Source organism: Cupressus sempervirens, chromosome 3 (genome assembly GCF_028749045.1).
Source record: "Cupressus sempervirens isolate cs-2001-9-10 chromosome 3, ASM2874904v1, whole genome shotgun sequence".
In the NCBI taxonomy this organism is placed as follows: Eukaryota; Viridiplantae; Streptophyta; class Pinopsida; order Cupressales; family Cupressaceae; genus Cupressus; species Cupressus sempervirens.
In genome coordinates this window covers 433990099-434007838 of record NC_143120.1, presented here as the reverse complement: position 1 = coordinate 434007838, position 17740 = coordinate 433990099, and the positions used below count along the sequence as shown (strand labels likewise).

General features: G+C 32.5%; 1 protein-coding gene across 1 annotated transcript in view; it reads right to left on the bottom strand.

The window, feature by feature from the left end:
* The window catches only part of LOC149566890 (G-type lectin S-receptor-like serine/threonine-protein kinase SD2-2), a 44275-nt gene extending 26915 nt beyond the window's left edge, over positions 1-17360 (bottom strand). The window contains exons 1-3 of the mRNA XM_089816557.1: positions 17228-17360; positions 2727-3427; positions 2220-2549 (exon numbers count right to left, since the gene is read on the bottom strand). Coding sequence (XP_089672683.1) covers positions 2220-2549; positions 2727-3427; positions 17228-17360 — 1164 coding nt within the window. The remainder of the gene's footprint in view (positions 1-2219; positions 2550-2726; positions 3428-17227) is intronic.
* Positions 17361-17740: the final 380 nt, after the last annotated feature.

The window sequence follows — 17740 nt, the reverse complement described above, 5'->3', positions numbered from 1 at the left end:
AGAGGAGGGTTGAACCCTTATAAATCAACCAATAGGTGGAAAATAACTATTCTGACAAGGGGTGACAACCCAAAAAAGAGGGTTAAGCCCACAAACTATGAGGAATGGAAGAAGCAGTGTGACATTTGGGATATCCTTGAATAGGGGTATTTTATGGGCTTCATGGAGAAGTTAAATGGCAGTAACCTAGCTATTACCTGTCAGTTTATCAAGACATGGAAGGATGGTAGTATCTTGGTGGGAAATGAAAGAATAGAAGTTACAAATGACATTATTGTTGAAGCCATGGGTCTCGAGCTAGATGTGATCAATTTCTACAATGATAGGAAGTTGTCTGATTAGGTTGTCGATGAGTTTGTGAAAACGAACAAGGAGAGAAACAGGTTGGTGAAAATTGGTAATTCCTATTTTAATTTACACTCCATTTCAAGACCTTAGAGATTTGTGATGTTTGTTGTGATTGAATACCTTACCCTTGATCGCCATTTCACCAAGATATTTGGGCACCATTTTATGCTAGTCAATCATTTTAGGCATAGGGTTAGAATTAGTTTCCCCTTCTATCTAAGCTAGTCGTTGGATAACACCATTTTGGCTATTCAGAATGACCCTGATGGGGATCATGCTTGCCATGATGGTTTGATGGTGATGATCATGAATCTCCTTAAAGACAAAAAGGTGGATAGGCTCCATTTTAGTAAAAAAAACCTAGAGTGTGATATTGAAGGGAGTGATCAGGGTGAGTGTTATGGGGATGATGAGGTGGAGATTGTCGACAAGAAGAGGAAAAACCTCTCACCATGGAGCTTGTCTGCCAAGAAAAGTAAGGGGAAGGATGTGAATTATTAGAAGGACATAGATTCTAAGGTGGACTCTAAGAAGGTTGTAGCTCAAAGAATTTCAAAGGCAAAACTAGTACTGATACCAGAACCAAGGGAAAGAAGACTAACAGAGCCTTGAACATTCCCTTTGATGATGAGCCTCTTATTCAAAGGATACTAAGGGATAAGAAAGGGAAATTACAAGGGAAGACTGATGACATTGGCATCAAGGAAGTAGATATTGAGAGAAATACTATGGATATGGATATAGATTTCTTTAATCAAAGTAAGGACTATGAGGAATAGGGGTATATGAAGGGAACCTTGGGTAACCCAAGGGTGATGAAAAATGATATCTCCACCATGAAGGAACAGATACAAGATATCAAGAGGGACTTTGAGTAGCTTACAAAGACTACTAGAGGGGAGAGGACTCTTGGTCAACATCTAGAGAGACTCTATGAGGTTATTGGTAATGTGGAAGAAGTAAAAAATTAATGAAGAGAGTTCCACTAGTGGAAGTGAAGAACTAGGCTAATGAAAAATTGATTAAGGATATGTAGAAGAAGATGGATGCCATGGGAAACAAAGTTGGTAATATGGAAAAGGTTGTTAAAAAATTAGCTAACCAAAATTGTTCCATATTGAAGACTATTGTGGACAACATCAATTCTGTGCTAAAAAAACTGGATCAGGGGAGTATTCATGGTTCTAAGGATAGGACTAAGGATCAATGCCCCAGTGAATGCACTAGAGCTAATTCTAAGATGACAGAGGTGGTGAAAGACAAAGAAATTGAAGAGCTAAATATCTCTGTAGTGAATGTGAATATCCTTCTTGAACAAGCCGTTGATATATTGAAAACCCTATAGCTATCTGGGTGTTGTCTCTTTGCCATTTTTTCCTATTTGTTGTTTTAAGACTTCTATATTAGTTTTTTGTGTAGTTTCAGTGCTGATGCATAGTTCCTTGTGGGATTTCTTAGTTATTTTTATCTGATACTTTGTATAAGGTTTCAAGTCCTTTAAAATCTATTTTTATTTAATAAAAAAAAACCCAAAAACTATTAGCCCAAACATTAAAAAAGTTAAAAATAATAGAAAAAAATGAGGTGAAAAAAAAAATTCCAAAGCAACCACCATCTAGATGATGAAGGTCTTAATAGACTTTCAATATTTACTTAAACCTTTCAAAAGCTATAGGATCGAAGCTTTAGGCATGGAATAAATCACCATAACTCTTTAGCATTAAACCAAACATAGCCTCTATCATTTTCTTTGGTCTTATTGATATTTTGATTCTTCTTAGAACATCTATATAGAATTTGAAGTCTTTCTGATCATCCTTACTATGGTCAATCACTTCCTTTAATTTTATTTTTAGTTCATCCAAGTTTGCCTCGTCTCCAACACCTTCCTTCACAATATTTATCATGTTTCCTTGGTAAATTTGAGTTCGAGCCCATGGGGGAAAATAAAAGAAACTTGAATCTTGCACTTTCAAGTCCAGATTTCTTCGTCCAGAAATGATTTCCAAAAGAGTCATACCTAAACTGTAGACGTCAACTTTAGGAGTGATGAGAAGACCAGAAATCCACTCTAGAGCCAGGTATCCTCTCGTTCCTCTGGTAGTCGTCAGCACACGACTGAAATCTCTACTGATCAGCTTCGCCAACCAAAAGTCGGCCAATTTTGGTGACATATCACCATCCAGCAATATATTTTCCAGCTTCACATCACAGTGAATGGTGCAATCTCTACATTCCTAACGGAGATAGAGTAACCCCCTTGCAGTGCCTAGTGCAATCTCTAATCGGGTCTTCCAATTGAGGACTTCTCATTTATTTTTTGATTTATCGGTGAACAAGAAAGAATTGAGAGAGCCGTTGGGCAAGTAATCATAAACCAGTAACCGTTTCGTTCCTTCAACGGAAAAACCTCGAAGCTTGACCAAATTCACATGCTGTATGTTTCCCAGGGAACTGATTTCTGCTCGCAATTGCTTCTCACCTTGTCTCGAACATTCCTTGTTGCAGTTTTCAACTCTTTGTAAGTAAACATTCTCAGAAAAGGGTCCGAGAAATCTGCGCGCCTGGCCATTGATTGTAGCTTTATATGCCTCCGCCATATTAAAATTACAGAGATGACCAGAGCAACGCTGAGTGCACCAACGATACCAAGCGTAGCGCCCACAATACCTGTGCTTTTGCGTTTGTTTGAAAGTGGAAAGGCACCTACCCGAACAAAGACGATTGTATTGCTTGTCGATGAAGTAGAGTTGCGCAGGTTGAGCAAATCTGCGGACCAGAATTGGCATGGCCCTGAAGGCGGATTGAAAGAAAATGCGGTGCACGAGCAGTTGTGTTGGCAGGCTTCCTGGCAATCCTTCTTTGGATGCGAAATCATGAGGCAAAGTGACACCAAGGTCGGTGAATCTACCTGTACTACCATTTACGGCATCGCATCTCAATGGAGTCTTCCGAACACAGCCAATTGATGCCCAGTCTTCCGAGAGCCAAGCTTGATTGTCTCTTGGTCTGAAGCCTTCCTCGCAGCTGCAGAGATCAACTAGATAGCAACGGCTACCCAGGTAGCCGATTCGACTGCCTGGATGCCTCTCATGCCATGCTCATGTCCCATGTCTGCATCGTCCGTCCAGCTCTGTGAATAGTGCAGGCTTTTGGCTTTTGTCATGTTGTTAATTAATTTTGAAAAAGTCCAACGTTTTTATTTATGTTTAAAAATTCTAACTTTAAAAAAAACTTTATGGTAAGTTTCTATTATTAATAACTCTTAAGTTTTTTTACTGATAGCTTTTTTTAAATCTTTAAAAATAAACAAATAAATGTATTTCTTATAGATTAATATTTTTTACTTGAATATAAATTGATTCTACTATATATATATTTTAAAATTATCTTTTTAAAAAAGTTAAATATTTATGATGTTTTAATAAATTAAGATTTTAGTTATAGTGATATGTTAAATGTTAAAAATTATATCTATATAGTTTTGACATATCACTTGTTAAGATGTTAAAATTGAAATGTAATATAAATAAAATATATGAAAACTTTCTATGTAAGTCATTAAGAAAAAAAAGTATATATGATTTTTTAATACTTTTTTCTAATTTAAAAATAATATTATGTTAAAAATATATCTATATAGTTTTAACATATCTATATAATGATATGTTAAAATGTTAAAATTATATCTATATATTATTATTTTCAAGCTTCTCGTGAGATTGTGTGAGTTTTTTATTAGCATCTCACACAATCTCAAAGCTTGAACATAATATCATGGATTGTGGAAATAATTTAACCATTTTTTTGAAATTTAATGAAACAGATTACTAAATAATTTAAATTAAAGACATAAATATATTATAATATTATTTCTTAAGTATATGTTATTATAGAATATTAGTTTATGTATTTTTTTATTTAAAAATTTATAGATTATCATTTAATATTATGATTTGTGTATTATTGTTTGCATGGAACAATGAATGTTACTTTATTAAAAAATCATAATTTTTTTTATTAAAATTAAAAAAGTTAAAAATTTATGATTTTTTAATAAAGTAACATTCATTCTAATAATTTAAAATAATATAATATTAATGTTTTGTAATTTTAATATATATTTTAAATATATATTTTTCAAATAAGTTAATTTATTAAAAAATCATAATTATTTTTATTAAAATTAAAAAAGTTAAAATTTTATATTTAAAATATATGAATTACAAAAATCATAATATAGAATGAATGTTACTTTATTAAAAAATCTCTTGCCTCGACTGCCGCACCATCACTCTTGGATTGAGAAAACTCAATAACTACAGCAAGAATAATTTTCCCATTGCTAAAGTCCCTCTACCGCAAATATCTTTCCAAGAGAACTTCCGAGATAGAGAGTCCTCTGGATGAACAGTGTCGATTCCACGAGGCCAATAAACGGTTTAGCTATATTTAACACGCAACAAAATTGAGCGTCAAAAAGCCACTTACAAAGTCGGTCGTCGTGGTGAAAATCATGGCGGTGGAAAGTAATGGCGCGATGACAAGTTTTACAACGTTGAGTAATATATTAGAATTTAGAATTTTCTAGTTATTATATCTTGATGTTCATTTTGTCTTTACATAATTTGAGGATTGAATTCGTCCACCTTACGTCATTATCTTTTAACTTTTATTTCTTTTCTTTTTTGAAAATTGTTGAAGGTTCAGTTTCCATTTAATTTTCTTCATTAAGAATTTTGAAGAATTAGGGGTTATTCATTTCACTAAATTTCTCATCATTTTTAGATGTTGAGGGTCTTGCAACCAGTAAGACTTGATCTTTGTTAGACTTTTTTTAAGTCGTTCAACTTCACCACTAGACAAAGTGCCATTTGACATAATTTTCTAATTTTAAATATAAGTGTCAAAATCGTAGGATGTTTTCTTACTGAAAGATCATGTTACATTTCAGTTTGAAATTCTATTACTTTTACAAGTTTATAATTTGTACTGTATTCTAAATATCTATTTTAAAATTAAAATTTTAATATTAAATTACTGTAATTTTTTGAAGATCAATCATTTATACATGCATAACAAAATTGTATGAGAAAACATAATGTATTGTTGATATCTTTAATCACAATAAACTTGAGGTTTTTACTTTATTTACATTTCGTAAATATAAATATCTTATTTAAATTTATTCTTTCTTTCTATTGGTTTCTTTAAACTTTCATATATAAATGAGACAGGGCGTTGAAACAAAACAAGTTCAAAGAGAAAGTAAAAGAAAATTTTATTATCATAAAACATGTTTTGAAGGGACCCAAATTTATTTAACAAATTCTTTTAGTAGAAGTTATATATAGCAATAGAGTCCATAACCAAAATGTTGCACACAGATTATTTCAAAAAAAAAAAAAAAAAATGAACACAAAAAGAAAATAAAGAATAACAAAACATTACAAGAACCCATAGTAGAATGGAGGAACATAACAAGATTCTTCATATCGTCAACATTTTCAACAATAAGCTTCAAGATTCTTATAGTAGCATTTTTGGGATAAAATAAAGTAATTTGACAAACCTAATTTCAGGAGGATTTTTTTCAATGGTTGTGATTTTTAATATAAGTCTATTATGAATTTGCATTTTTAATTTTACTAAATTTAGGATTTCTATTAGATTTCAAATTCTATGTTCAATGCTTACAAAAAAGAAAAAAACTAAAAATAATTCCAAAAATATGAATGGACTAGGTATTGATTTCTTGTTTCATATATAAATATATAAAAATGATTTTTGATGCATATTGAAGAAGTTTTTGATGTATTAAACAGAAGCCAGAAGGGGGGCTAATTGCAAAGTGCAACAAGGTGGGAGATAGCCTGTAGTCACACCCCTATGATTCAACCTATGCCTTTTCTAGACATCAAAAACATCTTATCAACCAGAAAGATATCTAAGTTCTTCCTAACAATATTAACATAAGCAACCATACTACTAAGAAGTCTAAATTAAAAAATATAGTGGCAGTATGAGATACGGGTATAAAACAAAAGAAAAAGAAGCACATGGCTAGCTCCTCTCGGATATTGAAGAATTTACAAATGAACTTATGTCTAAATCATAGTCTGTGTCAATTTAAAAATTGATAAAATGCAAAATATTCAATCTAAAGAAAATGAAACCAACTGTAATCACTAGATATCAACACGACAAATCCAAATTAAAAATATTTTTTTAAAAATCTCTTTTATAGAAAAAGTTGTTAAATGGATTAAGAGAATATCACTCTTTAAAAATGACATTTTCTTTGTTAAAAAAATAGTTTTTAAAGGAGACAAAAAACTAGACACAAATAATTCTCAAAAATTTCCAACAAAATTTAGTATTTAGATAAAAAATGCTAAATATTATTGGCTTAAATATCATCTTAAAATACTTAATTATTTAGGATTAATAGGCATTTTAATACAATTTATTTTTTAAATATTCATTCTAATGTCAAAGTTGAGAAACAAGTCTAGCCCACTATCGTGAATCACCCTACACCTAACTCACATTTAACCTTTAATAATGCACCTTAAAATTATCAAAATATATTATTTCAAAACCTATTATTTCAATTTGTGTCATTTTAATGTGTTGGTATGTCCATAAGTGTAAAAAAATTAAATCTATTAAGTTTGAGGCTATCTTTCTCTTTAGATGACACAATACCATTGTTTAATGCACTCTACCAAACACAACAACTAAATTCCCATTCTTACAAAAATTTAGCTTTATAGTTGATGTATTTGAATTCTTCAACCAAATAGATGTTTCAAAGGTTTTTGTGCATACAATAAGAACCATATGTGCTTTATGGATCTTTCTACATAAACTATTACCCTTTTTCTTAACATATGTATGATGCCAAGTGTGAGTGCATTGAAGGAAGGAACACATGTATGAATACAGTAAATAGAAAATATTTTACTTTTGATATTGAGAGTTAAGATCTCTTCATTTTTGATTTATAGAAATCCTATTTTTCCATCACATTTTAGGTTTTACAATGGTGTACAAAATTGGTTTTCCTAAATGGATCTATGTGTACATAAAAGAGTATAAGAAAAAAAAATAGCGAGTTTTTTAAAGGAAAATTTAGTTTTCTCTTAATGGAGGTTTTCAATACTTACCTAGATCAGCAAAGTTAAATGATATAAGGCACAAGTCAAATTTTTATTCTCTATTTCTAAGAGGAAAGGGTTCATGGACTACTCATTATGCCAATTCATATAGGGAACAATCCTAATGTCACCCCTTATAGTTTCAATGCCTTGGAATAAACAAGAATTAATTTCTAGTGGAATCATTAAAAAAGAATTCAACTTCACAACATATGAAAAGTCTATTAAAAATTAATGTTTTTATGGTTACTTCAATGATAAAAATAATAATTTGTTTCAAAAAGTTAGATAAATGTGATTGTGTATTCTTAATAATTTAAATAAAGTATAGGTAATATGTCTTTTTATAAGAGAGAATGACAATTTATTTATGTTTTTCTAGGTCTCATGTTGATGTATTATAAAATCTCAAGCTTCCCCAATATCACAATAGATAAAGAATAGGAGGTTAGTAATTAGGGTACTGTATTATTTGAACTAGGTCAAGACCACCCAAGTAATCTATAGATCAGTAGGAGAAGTTATAAAATTAGATTTAAGCCTAATTTAAATAGAGATACAATAGTATATTTGAGTGATAAATGAATCCCATGGTGAATGCATGTGCTAAAATTAAAAAGAATCATATCCTAAGACTATCTACATAGAACCTTATACAAAGGCATAACCTAAGAGGGTTCAAAAAATTAAGGATATATTTGTTTCACTTCTATAATACCAACTTAATTAAGAGGGAGTGATTGTACACAAGTGTAGGAGTGTGAATAAGGTTTCTACAAATAGAGTGAATTTAGAGGAGGTTTTAAATGTAATGAAGACTCAAATGATGTTGTTGGGTTGATAGTCTATTTTGAGTCTTCTTCACCAAGGTTGTGTGGGTTTGAATCTTTAGGATCTTTTTTCTATAGGCATTATTGGGTTTGTACTATAGAGCCCTGTTGTTGTAGATTTGGGATACATCATATCTTTATTGTTGTTTCCTAAAAGTTCTTGATGGGTATTGATCATTCCCATGTCAGATGGATTCAACTTTATCGATAGAGGTGTGGGATGTGTGTGCATCCATTGATATCAATGTTGCTTTGGGGTTTGTGGTTTCTCAAAGATTATTTGGATCATCTCTAAGGCCTTCTATAGGGATGTCCTTTGAGATCTTTTCAAGATGCTGAGCATCCTTGTTGCTCTTCCCCTTTTAAGATTTTTTGATCTTGTTTCCTTATGGCATCCTCCAAATTTGGGGATTTATCTTTGGAGATCCAAGTGATCTTTTTTTAGGTACTTCTCATTTTTGGGAGAGTATGCCCTTCATTTCTAGGTTGTGTCTTGCCTCTATAGACATCATTGTCTTCTATTTGGAAGTTGATGAGGGATTTTGTGTACCTATTGAGTTTTTGTTGGATCTTATATTTCCCTAGTGTGTTCTTATGGAGGTTTTATTTGATACTTGATTGGCCTCTTCTATTTTCTAGCTAGAGCTCTATAATTTTTATCCCCAAGTGCTTCATTGGTATCTTTTTTCACAAGTTTTATTACTCTTAGTTGTCTCTACTCCTTTATGGTTCCTATTGAGGTGGTTCATGTCCCTATTAAGGTGGGGTTCCTTGGTGTTTTTACTTTTTGGATTAGCCTCTTTTTTATCTATCACCCTTTATCTTTCATCTTATATAGGGAATGACCATTCCTTTTTAGGTGGATATGGGATTTTGGAGGGATGTGATTGATGGATGTGTACATAGGGTTCTTTGCTAAGTGATAGCCATGATTTGGGATTGAATGTGATTTGTGGTTCACCAAAAATTGTGTGATGGATTTGAGTTCTATGATAAACCACTTGGTGTTGTTAGCCGAATCTCCAATTTGCATATGTTTAAGGCTAATTACGGAGGTCAGGGGGAATTTATCTTAATCCCATATATGGTTTTGGGAGATATAAAGCTTTAGCTAGATCCTTGATGACTAAGTTTTTAGGTTAATTTTGACTATGGTTATTGGTACCATGTCTGAGCCCATTTTTTTGAGGCTTTGGAATTTTGAGTGTTCTTCTAGGTAGTAGATGTTTTTTGTTTTTGTTTGATATAAATAAATGCTAGTTTGGGTTTGTTATTTTTCATTGTCTTTTCTCTTGCAACATTTTACATTAGTGGGTTTTAGATCTCTTTTTAAATTTGTATGTAAAGGATATCAATCCCCATCAAGACCTGTTTGTTTTCTTTGAGTAGCTAGTTCCTTTATTGTCAATTTGTCTCTTTATGGAAGATCATTTTTTTGTTCTAAGCTACTAGATTTTTTCTGTTATACTTGTTGTAATTGTTTATATTGGTGGAGTTCTAGACCCCCTTTAAAACCTACTTGTAGAGGTTTTATGTCTAGTCAAAACCTATTTTTTACACTAATAAAATGATTAATTGTATTCACACCTAGTTCATCTCATATATTACATCTCATGCCGTAAACTCATAAACTTGCAATGTTAAACATGAAATCTTATTTAAGAATAAAAACCATAAAAATATCAGCACATAATACAAAAGATTTTGGTAATCAAGAAACACTTCAAGATGAAGGTAAAAATTGGTTGGGGATGAAACCCATAAATCTTTACTGCTACAACAAAAACATTCACCTATTAGGGCTATAATTTTATCATATCAGATGATCTACCCTATGAGGGGCCTGCTCTATCAAAAGAATTTAACATTTTTAGGTCTTACATTTTTAAAGTATTTTACACTTACAATAATTTAAGGAATCTGCTAAGAGATTTAAATAGCTCTTTCAAAACTAGTTTGTTAAGATATTTTATGTGATTCAATCTATCAAAGCTGATTTAGCACCCGATCCTTCAATTTTATTTGAAATGTATTACATATCTCCTCTCTTCAATATCTCAAACTAATCTCCTTATCTGATATCTATATTCTATCCTTCACTGCTGGGTTGCTCTGTCTGATCTCCTATATGACTTGGCCTCCTTGCTATGTTGTAAGCTCATTTGCTCCTTCTCACTTGCTTCTACTCACTATATTTATCTTATGGTTGAAACCCTTCTTAAATAGATAATCATAGATAGTTCTAGAACATAATCAACAACTCATAATTCATTCTTTTACCATCTCTCCCTTATTATTTGCTGATTGGTAAATCTTCTTTTCTTGGGAATAATGTCTTTTGTCATAACATGCAATCTTCTCCTCAACCATATCTCTAATATTTAGATTTCATGTATAAGTTGGCTAAAATGATTTACATAGGTATTTGTGCCATTAGAAACTCATATGTCAAAAATGGTTTACTTGACACTTGAATGTTCTGACGCTTGGTCATAACTAACACTCATGTTGTCACTTGGCTTCATTACACTCAACATATATTGATTCACTCGACATTAACTGACATTCCAAATGCTCAGTCTACATTGTGTTACTTATCTTGTATGCTAGGTCGGTCTCTATCGGTGTTCTTGGCAATCGTTGACTTTCTCATCTTATGATAAAATACAAATAATTCCTCTATAGCTTGACCTTCTCCAGATGGCTTGATCGCAGTGATGATTGTCCACCACTACGTTTGAAATGAATAAGTTTTAGAAACTAATAGGAAACTTAGGCTTAGACATAAACAATCCCCCCTTTGACATTAGCGGCAAAAAAACTTTGTCATAACATTTCTTTTCATACAAACATAATACTCCCCTTGAGACTATAACACAATCTACAAAATTTTATCTCTGTTATACAATATATACATGTTTGTCTCTAATTTTCAATGGTCTCCCCCTTTGTGTCATTTATACTTTTTCCCCCTTGTACATTTCATGTATAATTCCCCTTGTTCTTTTAACTTATGGGATTTGCAGGGGTTAGCTTGTATTTATCCAAAAATATTTGATGACTTACCAAAATTTCTTCAAGTCCTTTATTCCATCTTTCTCATGCTAAGTAGCTACATCAATTAAGCTCTTGATAGTTGAAAGATGTGTATCCTTCTTCAATAAATTTTGAGCTATAGATAATTCCCTCTGAATTATCTCCGAATGGGGTAGTAGCATAAGTTGAATAGAAATCAGTTTATTCTATATGCAACTACCTCAGCTCATCTATGTTGATCAAATGTCAACTTATTATTGAGCTTGAACTTGTGTTCTTACTCTATGAAATTGCACATACATGTCTTCATATCTTTTAGTATCAAATGAATATATCATTGATTCTCCAATGTGAAGAACTCAACATAACAAATTTTCACGTATAAAGAATGAATAATATTAAAAAATACTTCTAGTTGAGTGGTAAGTTTAGAAATATCAACTTTTCTATTTGCAAGTTCCCTTGAGACTTTCTCCAAAAGTTTTGTGCACAAATTTCTTCTTAGACCAATTCATCAATTTTTCATTGGTCTCTATATCTTCTATCTAAACTTTATCAACTATATACACTAGATGATCCAAAATTGATTGTTGGTCATTAACATCATAAGAATCCAAATGTATCAACAAAAATATCTTTGATATTATGCAACACCTATCTCTTCTTAACTTTTCTTTCTTGATATTGCAACTTAGAAAGGTTTGCAATTCTTGCATCTATTCCAATGTCTTGTTATTTAAATCAAACATGGGTGATGTTTTTACCCAATGCAAACTCATTAATTCTTTTGTTTCTTCATCTGTATGTGTCACCATTTTAGATCAAAGGGTTCTATCACTAGGTAGTGATATATGCAATTATTTTTCCCTGTCACTCAATCTAGATATTTTCCTTAGCTCTTGTTGAGTAGATTTAAAACCTATTGTATAGGTATAACACTCAATGTGTCTATTGGTATGACACTCGATAGTTGTATGAGAGCTTGAATAGCCTCTTGTTTCTTTAGGTTTCTCTTCTTCTATTGTCTCTTTCTCTTCTTTTGCCTTACTCGCATCTGGTTTACCATTTTTGACATGGGTAATTTGTGAAAAACAATTATTGCCTTGCCCTTTTTCTTACCATTCATGTCAAATGTAAGTAACATATTATGAAAATCATCAGTTTTAGCATTGTCAAACCTTGGATAATCCTAAATTTGTATCAACCGTGGAGTGGTGCTTGGTAATGTGGTATTTGATGTGACATTTTTTAGATATTCTATAGTTAATACATTCTAATTCTATGGAGATGAATCACGAATGTCCTCAATAGTGACAACATCTTTTTGTTCACACCCTTCTACCAATAGTCTTATCTCCTCTCCCGTCTTAGGAACTTCTTCTATGTCATCTTGCTCTTCTTCTTTTGCATCTTATTTGCCGGCTAATGGACCAAGAAATCCAAATGCTTCCTTCCATATAAGAATGTTGTCTCTATCAATTTCATTATCTTTATTCTTCAAAAATTTGTAGGCCCTCTGCTTAGGCATAAATTTATTTAAAAAACCTTTAAGCTCTATAAACATATGTTTATTCCTCAAATCTAACATTATTATGCTAATGTGGTCTCCCTCATTTTTCTTTTAGTGGATAATGCCCACTTCCAATTAGCATTAACTTTATTATATAAATTCTAAAGAATGCCTTTACCTAACTCTATAGGTGTAGTTGTATCATCATATCTATCATATCTTTTTCAAGCTTCTCTTGATCATCTTTGTTCAAAGAATCAAAATTAATATCTACAAATCATGCAAAACTTTCCAACTCACTAATCTCTTGACATACATGGTCCACAGTCATTGGAGGCAGTCTAGGAAAAATCTAAAGTTTACTCAAATTTTTAGACTGCATTTATTCATCATCTCCTTCCTCCTCCTATGTTACAACTAATTTTCTTCTCAACCTCTTAGGTGAATTCTTCTTTGGTGATTTAGCTGACTTCCTCTTTGATGGACTCTCTTTTTCTTTTTTAGTTGGGGAATGGGTTGCCTTTGATCTTTTTATCACCCTTCTTTCTAGCTCTAGCTTAGGTAGTGTAACATCCTTCTTTACACCCTTCTTTACATCCTCTTTCTCTTTTGGATCAATAATTACTACTTTCTTTTTATTTATTTTCCTTGGGATCAGTAAAAACTACATATTTTCCCTTAGAGTCGACTTTAACTTCATCTAATTCTTCATCCTCTTTGTTTCCTTCAATTATTTGATGTTGACCTTCACCAAGTCTTCACTCAAGATCTTTAATTATCTTCTTTCTTTTCCCATCTATCTTGGGAACTTTTCTTTCTAATGTCATTCTACTCTTAGTTATGACATGTGTTTCGAATGGCTTAACATTCATATCAACCTCTTCAGATAACAATATAGTTCTCACTATTGTCACTTCATCAACATTAGGTTCATATGGCATAGGTCTTAACCATGCAAATATAAAAATTACTACTTGTGCATAAACAAAATATGTATCTACCCTAAACCATAGATCATCAAAAAAATTGTCTACAACATACTTAGGAATTCACATTCTATTTTTTATCTTATTCTTGAATTCCTCAAAATAATTATCCATAATTGGCTCAAAGGTTTCTCCTAAATGACTTATTAAATCACTTTTTCTCCATTATTAAACTACTCCTATCCCATGTTATTGTGTTGATGGTAGGAAATAAGTTTTGCATATAGAAAAATATATAGACAAGTAAAGAACCAAACTTACATGATGTATTGTTGAATTTCCTTATCACTCCAAATTTTATGACAATTGTTGCAATTGCAACTCAACAAGATGATAACTGTGATCCATCTTAACAATTTTATGTCGGAGGTCTACTACAATGCAAGGCACATGATTTATTTGGTTGGACTGATAGAATTTGTGTGTGATCACAAGTACTACAAACTCAAGAATTGGGTCTTCAATCCCATCTATTGGCATACACGACCATTCCAGTTTTCCTTTTTTATTCAACAACATTGCTTGCAAAACATCTTTGGCCTATCTAATGTAGGGTAACTAGTAACTCATCTTATAATGGCCTTGTTGATCATGATTGGTCCTATGTCTATCCATATCTTCATATCATATACATGGCTCATCACTATCTTTATCCACTTGACCTTTAAAATATGAGAAAATCTAGGGCATAGGTAAGCTTTTCTAGGAAATTATTTTGTGTTCATCCTTCAACATTCCATTCATACATAATTCTCATAAGTTGAATGAAGTTTAAAGTATCCAATTTCTTCTATTTTACACATAAATAATATTGTGCATCTTAAATCAAAGATACCCTTGGTGGAATTGATGACAAGCTGCCACACTCATCACCATTCAATGCAATATTAGGATATTCCTTTTAATTCAGTGGAGGACACTTCTCGTTCCTCATAATTTGTACTTTGCTGTCCTTCAACATTTCTTTGGCTATCACAGATGTAGATGATGTCATTTTTGAACTAGGGTTTTAAAAAAAAATTCTTCGACAACTTCAAAACCAAGTTAGCTTGGCACTAAAAAGTTTTACTTATTGAATTCCAAATCACCAATGACACATTGTAATTCACTTGTTTTTTTTGCTGAGTTCTCTTTAATTTCCTTTGAATCACTTGTGCACTGAAAGTCACTTGGTAAAATGGAAATGAGCATCAAAATTTGATATATACCTTCAATCTTGTCAATTGCATCTACAATAAATGTATTTTTGCTTAGGTAAGTGCATAAAAGTTGTCTCAGCCTTCACAAATTGTGTTCACACTTCTTTCCATTACCTTGCTCAACCAATATCATTTTTTTTGGCCAATGCATTAGCTCGAACATTGTAATCTCTCTCAATCTCTATTGCAATGATCAGTTAATACACAATGTATTACTAATGCTTGACACTTGATAGTGTAAATAATTCCATTGCCCAATAGCTCTTTGAGATTTATCCTAATGCATCTTCATTCATGTTGATATTAAATCTTTCATACTTAATGCGTAGGAACTGATGTATGATAAAATTTAAAATATACAATTCCTTACATATCTTGTTTACTTAGTTGGATGTGGTCTGATCACCTAACCCATTGGATTGGGTGATCTCAAGTTTTCTTTCTTGACTTCTTCCAACTTCTGCTATCACTCTCCATGGTTTCTTTAGCTCAACTATTCCTTTACCTTTGTTGCTTTCATTATTTGGTGCTGGTGCTTGGGTCCTGCAGTTCTTACTAACTTGTCTAACCTTAAGACAACTAGAACAAACTAGGTTTCCATTCAATGATTTCTTGTAGTTTTCTCACAAATGTGTCTTAATACAATTCTTTGGAATGTACACATACTCTCCACAATTATGACAATTATACCAAGTGTTATAATCTCAATTATAATAGTTTCCTTTCTTAGGTGCATCTATTTGTGTTTTAGATGTCTAGTTAGATTTTATCTTGGGTCTACATTCATGATCTCTTTATCCATATTTTTGATAGTTACAATTGTTAGTTAGTGGTGACTAGTCAGAGAAGTACTATACATATGTCATAATTCTTTGGGGTTCCCCTCCTATTTTATCATGCCTTATTCAGGTAGGCTTATTGTAACCCTAAAGTGGGAATATATCATATAAGATAGCTTAGGGTTAAGACTCAAGAAAATGCAATGTATAATGAAATAGGTTGTTCTTGCGGTAGGATTGAGCTATAAGGGTTTATAATATAATCACTACATAATAAGAAATATTGGACAACTGTTTGGGTCCACACATAGCCTAGGTTTTGGGTAAACCATGTTAAATCTATATGTTACCTTTGTTGTTATGGTTTTCTTTTTTTTTTTATGCATTTAACTATTTATTCCTATATTGTTCCAGATTTGTCAATTCCTAACAATTGTTATCATAGTGAGGTTTATTGTTGTAGAGTAAGAGGACTTTCATATTTGAGTAGGAGAAATGGAGGATTCCAAATTCAAGATTGAAAAATTCAATTATAGAAAATGCAAATGGAAGATTATATATATCAAATGGAGCTCTGAAAGCCATTAGAAGGGAAATCTAAGAGACAAGGAATAATTACAAAGGAAGATTGGGAGATCTTCGATAGGAAGGCATTGGGATCTATTCAATTGTGCCTTGCCTTGTTTGTAACATTGAATATATCAAAGGAAAAAATGGCTGTAGAGTTGATGGAGACACTGGCTAAGTTATATGTGAAACCCTCAGCTTCGAATAAGGTATTTTTTATGAAGCATTTATTTAATATGAAAATGGGTGAGGGAAGATCTATAGCAAATCATTTAAATGAGTTTAACATAGTCACCAATCAATTGTCCTCCATAAAAATTTCAATCGATGAAGAGGTTAGGGATCTCTTAATTTTATGTTCTTTGCCAGAAAGATGGAATAGCTTGGTTATGGCTATAAGTGATTCTATCTCTAGTTCAAATACTTTGAAATTTGATGAAGTTTTTGGTGTTATCTGTTATCATTTGTTCACCTCACTAAGATTCAATTTTCAAATGTCCAGCCCGTCCAATGGCTAATTCCCAAAGTTAATATTATTTTAATGCCTAAGCCTTATAACATGGTTTCTATGGCCTGCAGGTTCTCCATCATCATATCTAAGGCAAATTGACAGTTGGCACTATGCCACTTTTCAGAAGTTGCACGGTGAATAGCATAGCGACATCACGCCCTGGAGACATGTTACCATGGTGGGTTCGCAAGGCAGGTCATCTAAGGTTCTTTGGTAGGTTGGAAAAGTTTTGCGGCACCGTGGGCGCTATGTCGCTATCATATGTTGACCGAAAAATCTTCATAGCAACATAGCGCCCAACCGGTCGGAGGCTGCTTCGACAGTGAGTCCCACTGTTCGGTGGTCAAGATTTGCAGTATAGGAAAATGTTTATGGCAGGTCGGGCGAATATGTGGTTCACAGGCCGAAAACTTCAAAAAGCGGCAAGGCGCCATGGCACCAACGGAAAACTCACGAGTTTTCCATTAGCGAGATAGCACCTGGTTGACACGTAGCATGGTCAGGATTAAACAATACCAGAATCTACCAGGTTGGTGCTTTGAAGGCCAATAAGGAGGTGCCAAGTGTATGAGTCAGAGCATATGTGGTTCACGGGCCCAACGATTTTCAGAGGGAGGGATGTGTAGAGTACGAGGTGGTTCTGATCGTCAGATTGAGATTGATCTACAATGGGCTCCATCGCGCTATGAGGAACTGCTCGAGAGATATCAAAAATGACATAATTCCCTTTCGCCACGTGGATCAGTAGGGCCAGGTCTCACCAAAGTACGCTAGGTGTCATTCGAGTGTGGTGCGTTGCTAAGGTGGCTCCAGA